Source organism: Macaca nemestrina, chromosome 6 (genome assembly GCF_043159975.1).
Source record: "Macaca nemestrina isolate mMacNem1 chromosome 6, mMacNem.hap1, whole genome shotgun sequence".
Classification (NCBI taxonomy): domain Eukaryota; kingdom Metazoa; phylum Chordata; class Mammalia; order Primates; family Cercopithecidae; genus Macaca; species Macaca nemestrina.
The window spans coordinates 9,910,585-9,928,709 of NC_092130.1; the positions used below are offsets into that span (position 1 = coordinate 9,910,585).

At 48.5% G+C, this 18,125-nt stretch overlaps 1 protein-coding gene across 4 annotated transcripts in view; it reads right to left on the reverse strand.

The window, feature by feature from the left end:
- LOC105480853 (potassium voltage-gated channel interacting protein 1) overlaps window positions 1-18,125 on the reverse strand; it is a 380,729-nt gene that overhangs the window by 218,769 nt on the left and 143,835 nt on the right. For 3 of the 4 annotated variants that reach the window (XM_011740048.3, XM_011740046.3, XM_011740049.3), the window contains exon 1: window positions 13,899-14,514. The exons of the other annotated variant lie outside the window; for it this stretch is intronic. In XM_011740048.3, coding sequence (XP_011738350.1) covers window positions 13,899-13,959 — 61 coding nt within the window. In that variant the 5' untranslated portion in view covers window positions 13,960-14,514. Of the gene's footprint in view, window positions 1-13,898; window positions 14,515-18,125 lie in introns of those variants that run through there. 4 annotated transcript variants of the gene reach the window in all.

The window sequence follows — 18,125 nt, forward strand, 5'->3', positions numbered from 1 at the left end:
TCACCATCAACATCTCCATAACCGCTACCATCACTGTCATTACTACCACAGCATCATCATTATTATTATCATTATCAGCACTATCACCCTTGTCACCATCACCACTATCACTATCACTGTCACCATCATCACTACCACCACCACCATCACTACCACCATTACCATCATCACCATTACCACCTCCATAACCACTAACATCACTGTCACTACTACCAGAGCATCATCATCATTCTCAGCACCATCACCCTTGTCACCACCACCACTTCCATAACCATCACTATCACTTCACCATCATCACACCACCATTGCCATCATCACCATCACCACCTTCATAACCACTATCATCACTGTCATTACTACCACACCATCATCATTACTATTATTATTATCACCACCATCTCCATCGTCACCACCACCTCCATAACCACCTCTATCACTACCACCAATACCATCATCACCACCACCTTCATGATCTCCATCACTACTACCATCGCCATCACCATCATCACCACTCTCACTATCATCACCAGCACCATCATACCACCATCACTGTCATTACTGCCATATCATCATTACTATTATCATCATCATCACCATCACTACCACCATTACCATCGTCACCATCACCACCTCTATAACCACTACCATCACTGTCATTACTACCACACCATCATCATTACTATTATTATTATCACCACCATCTCCGTCATCACCACCACCTCCATAACCACCACTATTACTACCACCAATACCATCATCACCACCACCTTCATGATCGCCGCCATCACCACTACCATCGCCATCACCATCATCACCACCATCACTATCATCACCAGCACCATCATACCACCATCACTGTCATTACTACCATATCATCATCATTACTATTATCATCATCATCATCACCATCACTACCACCATTACCATCATCACCATTACCACCCTTATAATCAACAACATCATCTATACTATAATAATCACCATTACCACTAATATTGTAATCCTCCATCATCATCATCATTACTGCTGTGAAGCCCCTACTGTCATTACTGTTACCAACACCTCTGCCATCATCAACAACATTATCCCTTGATATGGTTTGCCTCTATGTCCCCACCCAAACCTCATGTTGAGCTGTAGTTACCAATGTTAGAGGAAGGACCGGGTGGGAGGTGATTGGATCATGGGGGCAAGTTTCCCCCAAGCTGTTCTCATGATAGTGAAGGAGTTCTCATGAGATCTGGTTGTTTAAAAGTATGTAGCACATCCCCCTTTGCTCTCTCTCTGTCCTACCACTATGTGAAAGTGTGCCTGCTTCCCCTTTAGCCTTCTGCCACAATTGTAAGTTCCCTGAGGGCTCCCCAGTCATGCCTCCTGTAAAGCCTGTGGAACTGTGAGTCAGTTAAGCCTCTTTTCTTCATAAATTACCCAGTCTCAGGTAGTTCTTTATAGCAGTGTGAAAACAAATACATCCATAATGTAATAATTACCACCACGAATAACACCACCCCCATCACCACTGTCACACCGTCACAAGCATCATCACCACCACTATTATCAAAATCATTATTATTGCTATGACCATTATTGTCATCTAATACTGACCCGCACCATGTATGCACTGCCTTATAGCTTACTAAACACATTCATATTATCTCACTAATGCTCATGACAATCCAATGAATTGATACCATGATTGTTATTGTTTAACAGATGAAGAAGCTGATATGCAGAAAGGGGCTAAACAATTTCTTCAAACCACACAGCTCCTAAAGGGTAAGCTAGGACTGACCTTCAATTCTGTTTCACCCAACAGACCATCAGCTCTCTTCATCAGCTCTAAGTTGTTATGGAATGGCCTCCAATGTGCTATGTTTTTGCACCATGCCACAATCTTTGATGTTCATATCATGTGAATATGCTGTTGGCGAGTGGGGGAGGTCCTCAAAGTCATGCCCAAGTTTATCTGCCACATGAATTCTAATTAAGGAATCCCAAGTCTTTGTGCATCTCTGTGAAATATCAGTTCAAGTCACCAAGTACCAGTCTTTTGCCCAGAACTGTCCTGGGATCCTCAAAGATGCTCAGAAGGGAAGAAAGAAAGATCCAGGTCTCTGAGGAAAGGTCACTCTTGCTGGAGAGTCAAGCATGTTTATAGGGAATGATGATAGAACAGTACAAGGTAATCAAAGGCTAAATCATGGAGACAAATAGTAAGTTCCTTGGGAGAGGAGAAGGAGGAATCAAATGTAAGCTGCAGTGATCATGGGGAGACACTTAGGGGGACAAGGCTGGCGGTGAGAGGGCACAGTCTCTATCCCTACTTACTCGGTGCTTTTCTCATCCTTGCTGTCCACTACCTCCTAGGACCTTGTCCCACTCTCCTGAACGTGGACAGCCTGACTCTGCTCCTTGCCTCCCACTTCTGATGGCATCTTCTTTCTGTTAACATCCTCCAAGTCACAAGCATACAAAACATCACTGACATTTTTAATTCCTTTCCCCTTCTTGTTGCCTGCCTCTGTGACTTTGCTCATCCTGTTCCTTCTGCCTAGAACTTCACTAACCTACATTCCTGCCTGGGCCAACCCCTAGCTCATTTGCTAAGCTCTAATGCCACCTCTTTCGGCCACCTTCTCTAATTCTCCAGCCCCTGCCCCTCAGATAGAGGTGCTTTCTCCCTCCTCTGAATCCCCACAGTGTTACATAATCTATAATGTCCTCTAGTTAAATGCTCAGGTTCAGCCTGGTCCAGAGATTCAGCATGCAGGCACTGGAGGCAAACCATCTGGTTTCGAATCCTGGCTTGTCCACTTATGAGAAGTGAGACATTGGACATTTGCTTATGCCCTCTAGTCTTCAGTGTCCTCATCTGGAAAGGGTCCAGTAATAGTGCTCGCTTCCTGGGGATACTGTAAGGCTTACATAAAGTCAAGCTGCTAAAGTGTCTAGCATGTAGCATGTCATAGATTTGCTGTTAATGTAATTATTATGACCAGAGAGAAGTTCCTTGGGGACAAAGACTGTGTCCAACATAACTCTAATTTTCCAGCAGCTTCTTCTTCAGGGTAAGGCAAATGGGAGCTAGAATTGCCTCTAGCAGAGGCTACATGATATGGACCAATGTACAGAGTGGTCACTTAGCAAGGGAAAAACCAGGGAGGGCAGAATGGTAGCACCAGGTGAGAACAGATGCAATAGGCAATTGGGAATGACAGAGGGTCCCTGGGAAGATCAAGACAAGATTCAATGCTCATTGTAGTCCCAGGTTTTCCTACCTCCTCTTATAATGCACCCTGAGGACATATCAAATCATAAGGTGCTTCTAGGAAATGAGTGAGGCTTGCATTTGGAGTGTCAACATCAAGGGCTTTGGAAGTGGCCAAAGCTGGTGTGAACCCTGTTCTTCCACCAGGCATCTGGGGGACTTGGGGCAAGTCACTTCTTCTCAAGCCTCAGTTTCCTCATTTACAAAATAGGGGGATCAGTGCCTGCCTCTCACAGTGTGAGATTTCATCTGTTACATGGGAATAATTGTACTGCCTACCACATAGGGTTGTTGTGAGGATTACATTAGTTTAATGTACCAAAGGCGCTTAGAGTGGTACTTGGCACAGATTGCTATATAAATGTCACAAGGACTATTTAAATGTTATGTTTGTTACTGTTGTTATTTTGTCAACACCTTGCACAGTCCTTGGCATGCAGCTGGTGCCCGATACAGATCGGTTTTTTTCCTTTTCCTGTCTGGTTCCAACTCCAATGCTGAAATGCCTCACAGGCACACTCAAGAGATGCTTAAAGCACTAGCAAAGTAGAGGCATGAAAAATTGCGTTTTGAAAGCATATTTTATTTCAGAAAAGTCACTAAAGTAGTCAACATGGGAAAAATCCAAATTTGGCAGACTTCCTTAGACTTATCTTACTGTTTCTCCTTTGAAATGCCTGTGTAGCCATTGGTGGGGCAGGGCAGGGTGGGGTGGTGGTGGGAGGACCTGATCATTTTAGTGTTAGGGCATACAGGGCTTACAGTCCTAATCAGCCCAGGGCTGGATGTATGCAAAGGGGGAAGGAAAGAAGGGGAGCCCCTTGCTGCCCTGACTTCAATGGGTGGGGAAGCCTCCTGAAGACATCCCTGCTGAGTGCACGATTTGGACATCTGGAAGAGTCATACATGGGCGAATCCCAGAGATGGAGAGAAAGTGCAGCCTCAGTCACACGGATGCAAATGTGCCAGCTTCCCCAAGGCAGCTGGGAGCTGCACGGTCTCCACCAGAACACTCCTCTCACTCTGGGTCCAGGGTTGGCATGGATGAGGAGCTGATGGAGCCAAGAGGAGGCTGTCATTTTCAGTTCCTGGGAGCTGGGAAACTAGCCGTCGCTGCTCAGCCTCCTCCTGGGGCTCAGAGGCTTGCTTGTCCTGGATGTGCCCTCCAGCTGCAGGCAGGAGCCCAGGTGGTGGAGTGCCTCGCAATCAGATCCGCTTCAAGTACTTGCTCGCTAATCACTAGCCAATCAAGAACCTCCCTGAACCGAAGTTCCTAGTCTGCGAAGTGAGAATAATAATGAAACCACTACAGGCCTCCTACAAAAATAAAAAGATTGCTTTTTGGGGGGGATCCCCACCAACAGAGAGGTCCTACTAGACCCCCTGGAAAAGGCATTTGACTTTAATTCTCCAGGCCTGGCCTGTGTCTGTTTAGACTCCTACTTTGGTCACATTTTCTGGCTTCAAATCCCACACAAAGGCTCTGCGTGTAAGCCAGGCTGCCAGCCCGCTCTGGGATTCTGAATGTTATCAGTGAAATCCATTATGCAGGTAAGTCTCTAGTTGCGGTCCACACGGCTCTGTCCTGCACCCTGTTCTGGCCTGTGTTCTTAGAAGCAAGTTAGATAAAGACCTAGAATGCCTCCTTATCATATCTTCAGGTAGCAGAAAACTTGGAAGTGTAGCGAAGATGACAGCTGGTGGAATCAAGATTCAGGATCTCACTTGGCTGGAATAACATTTAAAATGAGTAAATTAAAACTTAATGGGCATACGTCATCCTGCACTTTTTCTTTGTTGTTAAAAAGAAAGAGAGAGAAAGAAAGAAAAACAGACAAGCTTGATTGCAGAAATGCAAATCTGGGTTTCTGACTTCACAACGTCTTATATGAGATGACCAGGGCTGGGGTTCAGATGTCAGGCCTGACACTTGAGTTATGTGATTGTGGGCAAACCATTCACCTTCTCTGGACTCTATTTTCTTATTTGTAAAATGAGGCTTAAATCAGAAGTCTTCAAAGTCCTCTTCCAGCTTGATATATAATTTTGTATAATATAATACATATAGTTCCATTATCTGTGCTTTAGGCCAGTATTCCTCAGACTTCAGTGGGCATATAAACCATCTGGTGGTCTTGTTAAAATGCAGGTTCTGACTGGGTAGGTCTGACTGAGTTGAGGCCTGGGACTCTGTATTTCTTTTTTCTTTTTTCTTTTTTTTGAGATGGAGTATCGCTCTGTCACCCAGGCTGGAGTGCAGTGGTGCAATCTCGGCTCACTGCAACCTCCACCTCCCAGGTTCATGCCATTCCCCTGCCTCAGCCTCCCGAGTAGCTGGGACTACAGGCGCCCACCACCACGCCTGGCTAATTTTTTTTGCATTTTTAGTAGAGACAGGGTTTCACCATGTTAGCCAGGATGGTCTCGATCTCCTGACCTTGTGATCCGCCCGCCTCGGCCTCCCAAAGTGCTGGGATTACAGGCGTGAGCCACTGTGCCCAGCCGGGACTCTGTATTTCTAACAAGCTCCCAACTGATGCTGAGGCTGCTGGTCTGAGGAGCACACTTTAAGAAGCATAGACCCAGATAGTAATAATTTACCTTTAGTGCATTCTATGTGCTGACCGCTGCATCTTACATGCATGATTGCATTTAATCCTCATAACAACCTGGGAGGGAATTACCAACAATATCCTCGTTTTCTAGATTATGTAGAGATGAAAGTTCACAGAAGCGAGGTAACCTGTTCAATGTCACACAGCTAATGAGTTGCAGAGCCAGGATTTGAATTCTAGGTCTGCCTAACCAGGAGTATATGCTCATAACAACCATACAACATACGCAGGTGATTCGGGCCAACATGTGGCTAAGGAGAGAAAGGAAATGAACGGGATAGCAGTAAGGTACTTGCAAATGTACTAGCAAGCTCTTGTGTTTTTTTTCTTAGCAGTAACAACCACTTGTAAACCGACTGACCTCTCCTTGCCCACCTGGACCATGTGAAAACTCTGATCCGGGTCCCTAGTTCTGAATGTTTTCAATTCTAACATACTTGGAGGATATTTAAACACTCTATCTTCACTGACAGGCAATGATGGCTATAACAAAGGGAGAAAATTTTAGTTCACATAAATGATTAGAGCAGAGGAGAGACGTTTAATCCTATTAATGAATTTGCTAATTGGCCTTTTGCCCCCAGTCATTTCATATTCAGGCTTCCACAGCATCAGATTAAAGGGAAATAGATCTAGGGGGAGGCGGGGTTGGGATGGCGCTAAAAGCGTTTTGCTCAGGGCCTGCACGTAGCTCAGTTGTTCCATGTGGCTAATGAGGTGCTTCAGTCTATCCTTGAATGTCCCCAACATCCATGCACCCGTTTTGACAGTTTTTCTACTCAGGTCCCTAAGGTTCCGGAGGCAAAGCCAGGAGGAGAGGAGGTTAGTGTGGCAGTTAGAAGCTCAGGCTCTGGGATCAACCAGAACCAGGCTCTGAGATTCCCAGGTTCTATGACCCTGAGTAAGGCACTTCCCTTTTTAGAGCCTCAGGTTCCTCAACTACAAAATAAGAACTGTAACAGCATCTTGTCCTCCAGGGTTGGGGTTAACAAAATAACACAGGAAAGAACTGAGCAATGTACCTGGCACTGGGTGGAGGACATAGTGATTTGGGCTAGCATTATTATCCTCCCTGGCGGGTAACCTGCATTTTCATACCTCACTGTTGGGAATTGCTTTTACCATCTAAAGTTGACAACTTCCCTTAGGAATCACCAAAGAAACTGCTTAGGGTGCCAGTGACCATGAATATAGTGGCTCGGGATCTCAGAGGGCTGGAATCAGAGGCCACAGCTCAAAGGGATGGGGAGATTACCAAGGGTAACACTGTCATCATCCAGGTGGAGCAAGGCAGAAGGAAGGGGCCTGCCCTGAGATGGGACAAAAGGCGGCAGCAAAGCCAGCACTGCCAACTCACCTGGTGTGCATCACCGTGTTCACTTCCTTCTTGGCCCTCATGCGGCCCTGTAGGGAGACACTGTCCTTGTCCGCATTTTTGTTTTTTGTTTGTTTGTTTGTTTGTTTTGAGATGCAGTATCGCTTTGTAACCCAGGCTAGAGATTGCGCAATGGCGCAATCTTGGCTCACTGAAACCTCTGCCTCCTCGGTTTAAGCGATTCTCCTGCCTACGCCTCCTGAGTGGCTGGGATTACAGGAGCGTGCCACCACACCTGGCTAATTTCTGTATTATTAGTAGAGACGGGGTTTCACCATGTTGGCCAGGCTGGTCTTGAACTCCTGACCTTATGATCTGTCCACCTCGACCTCCCAAAGTGCTGGGATTACAGATGTGAGCCACCATACCTGGCCCATTGTCCCCATTTTAGAGAGGGGGAAACTGAGGCCTAGAGAGGCTCAGCTATGAACCGAAGAAAAGGAGTTGAATCCCAAGGCTCTCTTATTTTAATGCAGTGCTCCTAACCATAATGCAATCCTACTTCTAGCTTTCTGATTTGAGTGGTATGTGGTTCCTACTTCCCCCCACCGCACCAGTGAAGCTTTTAGTCTGGCCTTGAATAACAAGATTTAATCCAAAGTACTACTCCCATGGCTGGGGTATGGGAAGCTAGCAATATCCCAACTGACTGCAACTACTTCCAGAAGGTGACCTATTTAAAATACTACCGGGAGGAAAGGGAAGCATTTAAAGAGAAGTTTCTCTGGAGGCCCTAGGACTCTTAGGCTCTCTCTCTCTTTTCTAAAAACTGCTCCTTCCCTGCCTGATGAATGGGAACATCAGCTCCAGGGCCATTATGCAGAATTTTGCAGAGCTTCTCCCCAGGAGCAGACCTGGATTCCTCATCTGCACCGCTGCATTCCAGCACCACTCAGAGCCATCGAGAACGCACACTCTGGCCCATCCATCCTTACCTCCATGCCGCCAGCATCCATCAAGTCTGGATGCAGTGTCAGGCCTGACAGAGGCCCTGGGATAAGACTCAGTCCCTGAAAGCTAGTCAGAGAGAGAAATGTGTAAACCCACAATGACAACCTCATACTGTGTTCAGAACTGTAGTGAGGGGAAGCAGCAACAGCTATGAGGGAAGAGAGAGGGGAGAGATGTGCTCTGCCTGCAGAAGCTGGGAAAGGCTTCCCAGAGCAGTGGATTAAATGGGGCCTTGAAGGCTAAGTAGGAGTTGGCCAGGTGAATGAGGAGATGGAGGAGGAGGGAGGATGAGGAAGCCAGAGTAGATCTTAGGCAGAAATGACAGCAGGGAAACAATGCTGAAGGACATTTGTGGGCCTGGCTAAGTGAACAAATGAACAAGTGGATAAATATACAGATTCTGATCTCACCCAGGCAAGGCAAGGGTGAACCTGAAATATAAGGGAAGACAAGGGGAATCACCATGAGTCAGTCTCTACTTTTCTTTCAGCAAAAGAGTGAAAACTTAGACATCTCCTCACCTTCTCCAAAGATGCTATACACCTACCAGTATCCAAAAAATTACCAGGACTCTTCTTGACTGAATTTATATTTTTCAGCTTTGGAGAACATGACTATCAATGCTCTTTGTCAAAAGATAGTTTTTTAATTATAGCCGTTCTGGCACTTCATCATCCATTCATTTATGGACATATTCATTCATTCATGCAGTCATTTATTCCATCATTCTTTCTGTCATTCAGTTGATAATTCATTTGTTTCTTCATTGATTCACTCCTTTACTGCTTCCCCCATTCATTCAATCATTTATCTTTTCACTCATTTGTTAAAGCATGTGCTCACTTATTCACTTACACATTTACAAAACATTCATGGAGCAAGGCCCATCCACATAGACAAAGAGATCTAAGCCTTGGCCCTTTTCCAGAGATGAAGTCAAAACAATCCCACTGATTTTAGGCAGTAAGTCATTCCCCTCTATCTTCTGTTCTTTTCCATCTCTCTCTTTCTGTCTATCTTGAGCTCCGCTGAGCTTCTTCTGGGATTGAGGGACCAGAACTCTGCCTGGTGCTGGACGTGGGTTCCTCATACCTTTGTGATTATGAGGGGAGTGGGAGTAGAATCACTGTTCTCAGCACTTTCCTGCTAAATGGTAGACAGATTCGGTACATTTCATGGACAAAGCCAATTCAAAACCAGCAGGCTGAATAACAGAATTCATTCCCGGTAGAGGGCTGGTAACTGAATTTCCAGCGGGAAACTAACTTTTCCCACAGGGTCTGCAATTCTAGAAAATAATGGAGAGTGGCCAACCATGCCATTGTTTATAATTTCCTCTAGAAAATTTTTTATTAAGTACCTACTATGTGCACAGAACCAAGCAGAGAGTTGTGAAGGATGAGTTAGATGAACTCCTACCCCAAGAACCCTGCCCTCTGGTGGAGGGGAAAGGGGGTTAACATCTTCACTGATTGTCTAATTCCAAACACGATTGTGAGTCATAAGAAAACGTATGCCTTAAAAGAATACGGGAATTCGGATGGGAGAAGTCACTTCTCTCTGGGGCTTGGAGAAGGCTTCCTGAATGTGGAAACTGCTGAGTGAGGTCTTGGAATGTGCATGGAATTTTAACTATTAGACAAGGTAGCAAGGGGTGGGGTGGGAGAGTATTACAGAATTAAAAGGACAGGCAAAGATGCAAAGATGGGTAAAGACCAAAGCACAAACATTTCTATAAATCAGGATTCTCCTTTTGCAGATAAAGAAACTAGCATTTACAAGCTAAAATGACTTGCCATACAGGACTATGTGACAACAGGACCACTGCTTCTCTATGCCTTTCTGTCTCTTGTCACCCTCCCAGATCTTTAGGTTGAAAATACTGCCTTGACCAATAAACCCTAAACCCAGCCTCATCAGGTGCACTCTGCTTTCATAAGTTCCCTGAGGTGCTCATTGATCTAGGAGCAAATATGGGACTATTAGGAACATTCCCATGTTTGGCCCTATATTAACCAGTACCATATTAACTCACCACGTGGCCTTAGAAAAAGCATCTGATAGCCATGGAGTTGAGTTTACTCACCTATGCTATGACTATTCTGGAGATCCGAAGCTCAGCCCTTTCAGAAAGTTCTGCATGCTTGCACTCGGTCATGGAGGATTTCTAACTCAGCCACCCCTGCAGTGTGGGATTATTTGCTAGTAGGCAGTTCTCTATTGAGATGGCCTTGATCTAGTGATGTTGTCCCTAAATTCTCCTGCCCCCCCTCGACAAGCCCGGCAGTTGCACCTGTATGGTCCTCCTCTGGTTCTCCTCAATGCCCTAGCCTGTCTCACTTGCCCATTCAAGGCCAGGAGCAGTGTCCTTGGTGTGTCATGCACATGCAAAACTGCTAGAGCCAGAAATTCTATCTGGGACTGGGATGCAGAGGCTGAATCCCAAAAGCAGGGCTCTTCTACTTTTAATTAAAGACACACAAAGATCCCAAACAGAGAGAAGGACAGGAAGTGAACCTGAATATTTTTATTCAGTGGCATGGCTCTTAAATTACTTTAGATTTCTGTTGCCTTTAGAGAGCTCTCTCTGAACACCAGGTTGGGCTGGATATCTTCTTGCAGCACTAATCATGCAGAGTTTTTGCCCCATTTAAAAACGATGTATGTTTCTAAATTGTATTATCAAAGCATTCAGGATTTTAATTGAGCAGGCTTTGATGTTTTCAGGACAGGCCACAGAGTAGAGGTCAGTGAGGGCTGAAGCAAGGGATGAGCATCTGTGTGCCTGGGTTTTTGGTCCTAGTTATCTGGATAGGGCTGGATAAGGTTTCCAGAAATGAGCTGTTAAGACTCTCAGATGTACTGCCTACTTGGAAAATGGCCTTACTCTGGACGTTTGGAAGCCCCAAACAATAGAGCCACAAATTGAATAGTACCTAAAATTTGCAGACCACTTATAGCTCAGAGCTGTGCTAAATGCTTGACTTGCATGATCCTTGAAATCCACACAACACAACAGCTATTTTAAGATGGTAACTACTACTACCCCTGTTTTATAGTTGAGGAAAACAAGGCTTAGTCATCCAGCTAGTAAGTGGCAGAGCCTGAATTTGAACCCAGCAGGGAGACTGATTCCTGAGTTGAAAAATCCCAACTGCTCTCTTCTGACCGCTTCTAATTAGATCTGAGCCTCACGTCTCTGAGATCATAGCAGCAGCTCTGGTGGAGAGCATCAACCACAAAAATATTAGAATTTGAGAACCAAATGGAACCTGAGGAAATGCCTAATGTGAATTTCTCCTTTTACAAAGAAGAAACTGGGACCCCAGTGGGGAAAAGTGACCTGGCCAGGATAGGATCCCTGACCACTAGCCTCCCCAGCCAGGACTCCCTCCAGGTTTCCAAGCTGCTTCCCATAGAAGGGTCTTCTGCTGATTAGCATTCCACTGTGCAAGGCAGTGAGATGACTCTGCTCCGGGGGCAAATGCCTGGGGGAACATATGCAGCTGGACCCCTGGACAACTCACGCCAGTGTCACAGGCTTTGTGCAGGAAAGGCTGAGTGCTCAGTGCTTTGGTAGCTTGTCTTGGGAGTCCACCCATTGGCCCCGAACCTGCCATGAGTCTCAAACAAACATTGTTGTGAGAGTTAAATGAGAGTTGTTGATAAAACACCTAGCACTATGGCAAGCACATAGTAGGGGCACACTAAATGCTAGTACCCCCTCTTCTCTTTCTTTGAATCTGAGACAGAAGCAAAGACCTTTGTACTTCGGGAATCCTGCAGGAATTCATCCAGGGTAAATTCCTGGATGTTTGGGGCAGGAGAAGGAAATGGTAGACAGCAATGCCTGAGCTCTTACTCTTTCCCCAGCCCTATGCAAAGAGCTCCGTATTCATCATTCATTCAATTCTCACATCCTTACAACAACTTCCTCTGGGTCCCTGGTGGCTGCAGCCAACACAGAATATGAAGCCGAGTCCCCCCTTCCTTGACTTCCTACATAACCAGTTTCCTTCCAGGAAGTAGCATACGAATTTTATGGATGAAAACCTGAGGCTTAGGGAGGTGGGGGGACTTGCCTAAGGTTCCAGAGGCAGGGAATGATAGAGCTGGGATTCATACCCAGACTCAACTTGAATCTAGGGCCTGAGATCTTTCTGTGACACCCAGCTCCCAGGAGAGCCGCAGGCATGCAAAATATTTAAAAACAAGCCCCTGACTTTCCTGTCCCCACAGTCCCCTGGCCTCTGAGACCGCATGGTGGCCAGACAGGTGATGAGGGAGAAGACCTAGATTTGGTGCTGAAAATTGTCTCCAGTCAAGCAGCATCCCAGGATCTGCAAGAGGTGAGGCTTGGAGTGTCAAGGCCTTGGGCTGAGCTTTGCAGACCTGTTCTGGTCAGGACTGGTAAAAGGGCAACCAGTCCCTTCCTTGCCAGCAGGACGTGTAACTCAGCTGGACAAATGGGTCAAAGCCTCTTCCTATGTTCTAGGCTGTAAATGTCAACCCAGCTTCAGCACCTAAGATCTGCACCCAGAGATCGCTTTCCTTGGGGCTCAGCCAGCCTGATGCTTCTGGGATCTAGGCCAGAAGCTGGGACCCCTTCTTCCAGGGGATTTCAGGGACAGTTTACTTGCGTAGATCTCTGTGGTTCTAACCAGGGTGAGACCAACCGCGTTCTAAGAGGAGAAGGGGTCCCTTACCCCCATTGCACTTCTACTCACTATCGGGCATATAGGGTAGGAGCTGTAACTCCCACCTGTATCCAGGATGGGGGCTCCGATGGTAGAACTTGAATGTTTAAGTGTCAAAGCTACTTAAAATCTTACCACTCATAGTGACATTCGAACATTAAACAAAACAAAACCCATCATTTCCCGTTTCCTAACTGCTTCCAGTCTCTTTATTCCAGCAACTAACTTTCGAACTGCTGGTAAGGAGACCTGTATTGTCCTCCAGGGCCCAACACACTAGTTTCAACTTCATCTGGACCCATTTGAGGACTCTCTCACAGGTGGTGAGATCAGCTATGCCTCGGCTGGGGACAGGTGGTGATGGAACAGCGTCCAGGCAGAAGAGACTCCAGGATATTATGCTTTAAATCCTTGCTGTAAGCTCAGCTCCCAGCCAGCCCTTCACGGTTGCTCCTCCTGACTCCCGGAGCCACCAGGACATAAGGCCTGGGAGTTTTACCCCTGGCAGTAGCTGATTCCTTTTGGCTTGCAGAGGTTTCGGGGGTGCAGACAGAGCACTCTTCCTGATGAAGGGACTCGCAGGTCTGTACCTGGCATAGCCGCCTGGGAGGAGTGTGGGAGTGTGGGAGCACCCTCACTGAGTGCTCAAACGCCAGCTGTCACACACACTTCCACCAGAGAATCCGGTCACCCCCACCTGTGAACGTGCCTCTTCCTTCGGCTCCCAGAGATTTCCCCAGGAGAAGAGTCCCGGCGCCTGGTGCCCCAGAGGGGTCCAGTCGCCGATGGGGCAAACGTCCACTCTGGCTCCCTCCTCTGGTGTTCACACCAACCCTCCCACCGGTTTCTCTCTCCTTTGGATACAATCACCTGTCCGGGCTCCTGGTGGAGAGGGGAGTCCGGACTAAGGGAGGCAGGTGGCACACCCCACCTCGGCGCCCAGCACCCCCAAACCCAGACAGGGGAACAAAAGGAAGAAGGAGGTCGCTTACCTTTCGAGGGTCGCCTTTGTTTGGTTTGCAGAGATGAGAAGGTGCCCATGACGGCCCCCATGGCGGCGAAGACTTGTGTGCGAGTTGGGACCCCGGGCCCTGCCCCTCCCCTTCCCTGGAAAGAAATCCCCGTGGTTTATCTACTCTGAATTGGAGGAGAGAAAAGCGACCGGCAGCTCGCCTGCAGCTTGGTATTCAGCGAGCGTGGAGCCGAGGCTAGGAGGTTTCTGGATTCCTTCTTCAGCCCGGCACATGCAGGGACTCAGGGCTAGCTGCTCCCCGCCAGCCTTCGGAACCGCTTCCCCGCGCGAGGACTCGGCCCGGCCGGTTCCCTCGCCCAGGGCCGAGGACGGTGCCCTGAAGCCTGCCTGGCACTGGACACGGGGCCAGCGCGCCCGCCCGGCCAAGGCTGCCGAGCCAGCGCCGCGTGCGGTGCGGGAGCCGCGGTCCGCCCGCCCCTCCTGCCGCACGCTCGGCTCCCCTCCCGGCGCTCGGGCTGGGTCTCGGAGGGCCGAGTACCAATCATGAATGAACAGAGCCCGGACCGCGCGGCGCGGAGCCACAGCGCGCCCGCCCGCTGCCTGCTGCCTGCCGCCAGCGCTCGGGGCGAGAGTCGGAGCCGCGGAGGGGGCGGCGGGCTGGCAACTGCGGAGGGGCGGGGCGGGGGCGAGGGCTGCACGGTGGGGGCGGGGGACACCCGGCCCTGCGCCCTCACCCTCGTGCACCCTCATCCGCCCGGGGTCTGCGCGGGACCCCCAGGAGCATGCGACCCTAAGAGACAGATCCGGGGCCAGGTACCTGGCTGATGGGTGCGGTTCAGGGGGCAGTAGGTTGAGTGGCCCCAGGGAGACTCTGTGTGTGTGTGTGTGTGTGTGTGTGTGTGTGTGTGTGATGTGCGCGCGTGCGTGTGTGTGTGTTCCTGTGTGTGGTGCATTGTGATTTCATTTGACTTCAAGGGAAATCTTATTTAACCCACTGCCTGAACTCATGGGGAGGGGGAAAGTCGGCCCCACCCAGAAAGGGGTGAAAAACACATCCAAATGGATGGTCACAGCAAGAAGGTGCCGTCCTGCTCCACGGGTCCTTGAGGGTTCTGCAGAATTCTCCCATGGCAGGGCCCACCTTCTACTGACAGGAAGTTGGGGAGGAGAAAGGAGCCCTCAGCCCCTCTGAGCCTTTACACTCCCAGTTTTCTTTTTCTGTTTTTTTGAGACGGAGTCTCGCTCTGTTGCCCAGGCTGGAGTGCAATGGCGCGATCTCTGCTCACTGCAACCTCTGCCTCCCAGATTTAAGTGATTCTCCTGCCTCAGCCTCTGGAGTAGCTGGGATTACAGGCGCCCACCACCAGGCCCAGATAAATTTTTTTGTATTTTTTAGTATAGATGGGGTTTCGCCATATTGGCCAGGCTGGGCTTGAACTCCTGACCTCAGGTGATCCACCTGCCTCGGCCTCCCAAAGTGCTAGGATTACAGGCAAGAGCCACCGCACCCAGACTGCTCTCTCGTTTTTCTGTTTCTTTCCTCCTTGGTTCTCCCTCTTCTCCCTTTCCAGCTCAAAAATTTATTAGCCATCAGCTCCTGGCACGGGTTGTTAGTACTTGAAGGGGCAATGATTAGATTCAGGAAGCCATTTCCCTTCTGTGGGTGGCTTCTCACCCAAAGGGCAAAGTTTGCGTCCCTGCCTGTGAACTCAAAGCCTTGTGGTGTTGAAATGCAAGATTTGCTCCCTGGAAGGTGGAGGAAGAGCTTCCCTCCCCCAAGTCTGAGCTGCTTGGGTTCCCACTGAGACCCATTGTGACACCAAGAATCCTTTACCCAAGCTGGCCCCCACACTCCCACCTGGTGATTTTCTCTCTGCCACACAGATACACACCATGTTAGCAGTTCACAGAATGCCCGGACATATGGCCTCATAAACAAGCATGCATGCCCATAAAGACCCACAAACATATGGGCGCAGCTCCTTAAGTCCGCACAGACATTGCTATTGTACACACAGACAGACCCAAGGCTCATAATACACCTACAGTTGCCGCCCACAAAGATGGAGAGACACACAAACACACAGGCATGCAGATGCACACACAGTGCAAAACTGCATCACAGTCACCACATTCACACAGGCTGAACGACACACAGGCACAGAGTTGAATCCCCAGGATACAAGCCCCTTGAGAGCTGCTTCCCCTAATGCCAGCCCATGAGCTGTCCGCTCAGGGCCACAGGTGGCCTGTGACTTGGCCAGGGTCCCTGAATAGTTTTCTTCACCTATGCAGCATTTAATGCTTTTCTGCAATTCCAGCATGTGTCCTGTTTTGTGCAACAGGGGAGGTGTGCTTACGAACATACTTCCTTTCTTTTGCATTGCCAACTGCTGTGCAACCACATTGTCCACGTGATGCCCACCAAAGCCCTGTGAATTAAGCAGGTGCCTGACCATCACCACAGAGAGAAATTGAGGCTTACCTAGTGTTAGAAATTTGCCTGAAGTTGCCCAACCAGGATGTGGGATTAGAAGTTGGTTTCCAGGCCTCTGTCATGGTCTCCTGGGGAATCCCCTGCTCACAGATGAGGGCACTAAGCCAGAAAGACCTGCTGGGAGTCCCATCAGATTCACAGCCTCTGCTCTCCTAACTGCCAGCTCAGGGCTTGTCCAGGCCAGGGAAGCCTTGAATCCTGGAAGACGGGGCAGGGGCTGGTCCCTGCTTCCCTCCTGCCTTCTCTGTTGGGGAAGAGGGCGTGTGAGGCTGAAGCTCGGGGTCACTAGAGGACCAAGTAGGATGTCCAGGATTCAGGGAACAGAGGAGAGCCCTTTGCCGAGGAGAAGGTGAAGCCACCCTGGGTGTCTTTGCCAACTTCTCCAGGACACCACTGTGGGAGCACCAAGCTACCTCCCCCTCGGGGCTCTGCTAATTTTCATGGTACCCGAATGACCATAAGGACAGCACTTGAGAGGTCACAAAAGTCTCGAATGTCATCCTCTCATTTGTGCTTCCCCACAACCCACTGAAGAAGCAGAGTACAGATGACTTGCTCCATTTTGCAGATCGGAAATAGCAAAGTGCTTCCGGATGTGTTTGCCATTGGCCGCCTCTGAACAGTGGGTGTAAAGTGAAGTCACCAAAATAAAATCCAAACCATTGAACATGAATCATGAGGTCTTTTTTGTGGCCTGTGGCTTCTCCTACAAATCCTCCCCGACTCCGGTGCTCCCTCTGTGGCTCAGCCTACCAGACCCCTCACTATTTCTCAGATGTGTGTTGTGGTTCTGCTTCAGGGCCTTTGCACGTGCTGTTCCCGCTGCCTGGAAAGTTCCTCACCTCTTTCTCCTTCTGGCCACCTGCTGCTTACCCTGGAATATCTACTGCAGATGCCATCTCCTCCAGGGATCCGTCCCTGGCCCCGAGTCAGTACCCCGCTTGCGGTTTCCATAGCACTCAGGGCTCCTTGTCTTATCAGAGGACTCCTTGCTTTGTTTCTCATTGTTCCATTCCTTGCCTGTCACTCCCTCTGGACTGCTTTAACTGATTTACATACTGATTTAACTCTCTACTTTCTGCTTACTGTCTGGTTTCTGACAGGGGTGCAGTCAATCTATGCTGAATAAATGAATGACTGAGTTGATTTTCTTTGCTCAGTGACCCAGTTAGTAAGTAAAAACTGATGATTACCAGATCATCCTTGCCCCTTCAAGGAAGACACATGCTCCGCCAAGTGAAGATTCATTCATTCACTTATTCATTCAACAAATATTAATTCATTCATGTATCTACCATGTACCAGATATTTACATGCACAATAGCTCATTTATTCCTGCAGACGTCTTGTGACATAGGTATTATTTGCAGATAAATACACACACGTGCGCACGTGCCCACTGTACAATGCAGCCGACATCACCCCTGAGATGCTCACAAAGAATGTGTCTAAGTAGGAGAACACAGGTAAGTGTGAGGGGCAAGAGAGAAAGATGATGATAACAGGCCCTCTCTCTGCCTCCTGGGAACTTGCAACAGAGAGCAGAGAACTGCATGGGGAGAGAGGGAGTGACAGGAGTGCTGAGGAAGCCTCCCATCAGTCACCCTGACTGCAGGAGCCATTTGTCCTGTTGTCCCTGCCATGATGTACTCACTATGGCAACCTTGCCAGCCCCATCCAACCTGAGCTTCAGTGGCTGTGGCTCCCTTTACTCTGGAAGGTGAGTTAGCTCATGTACTGTCTCCAGCT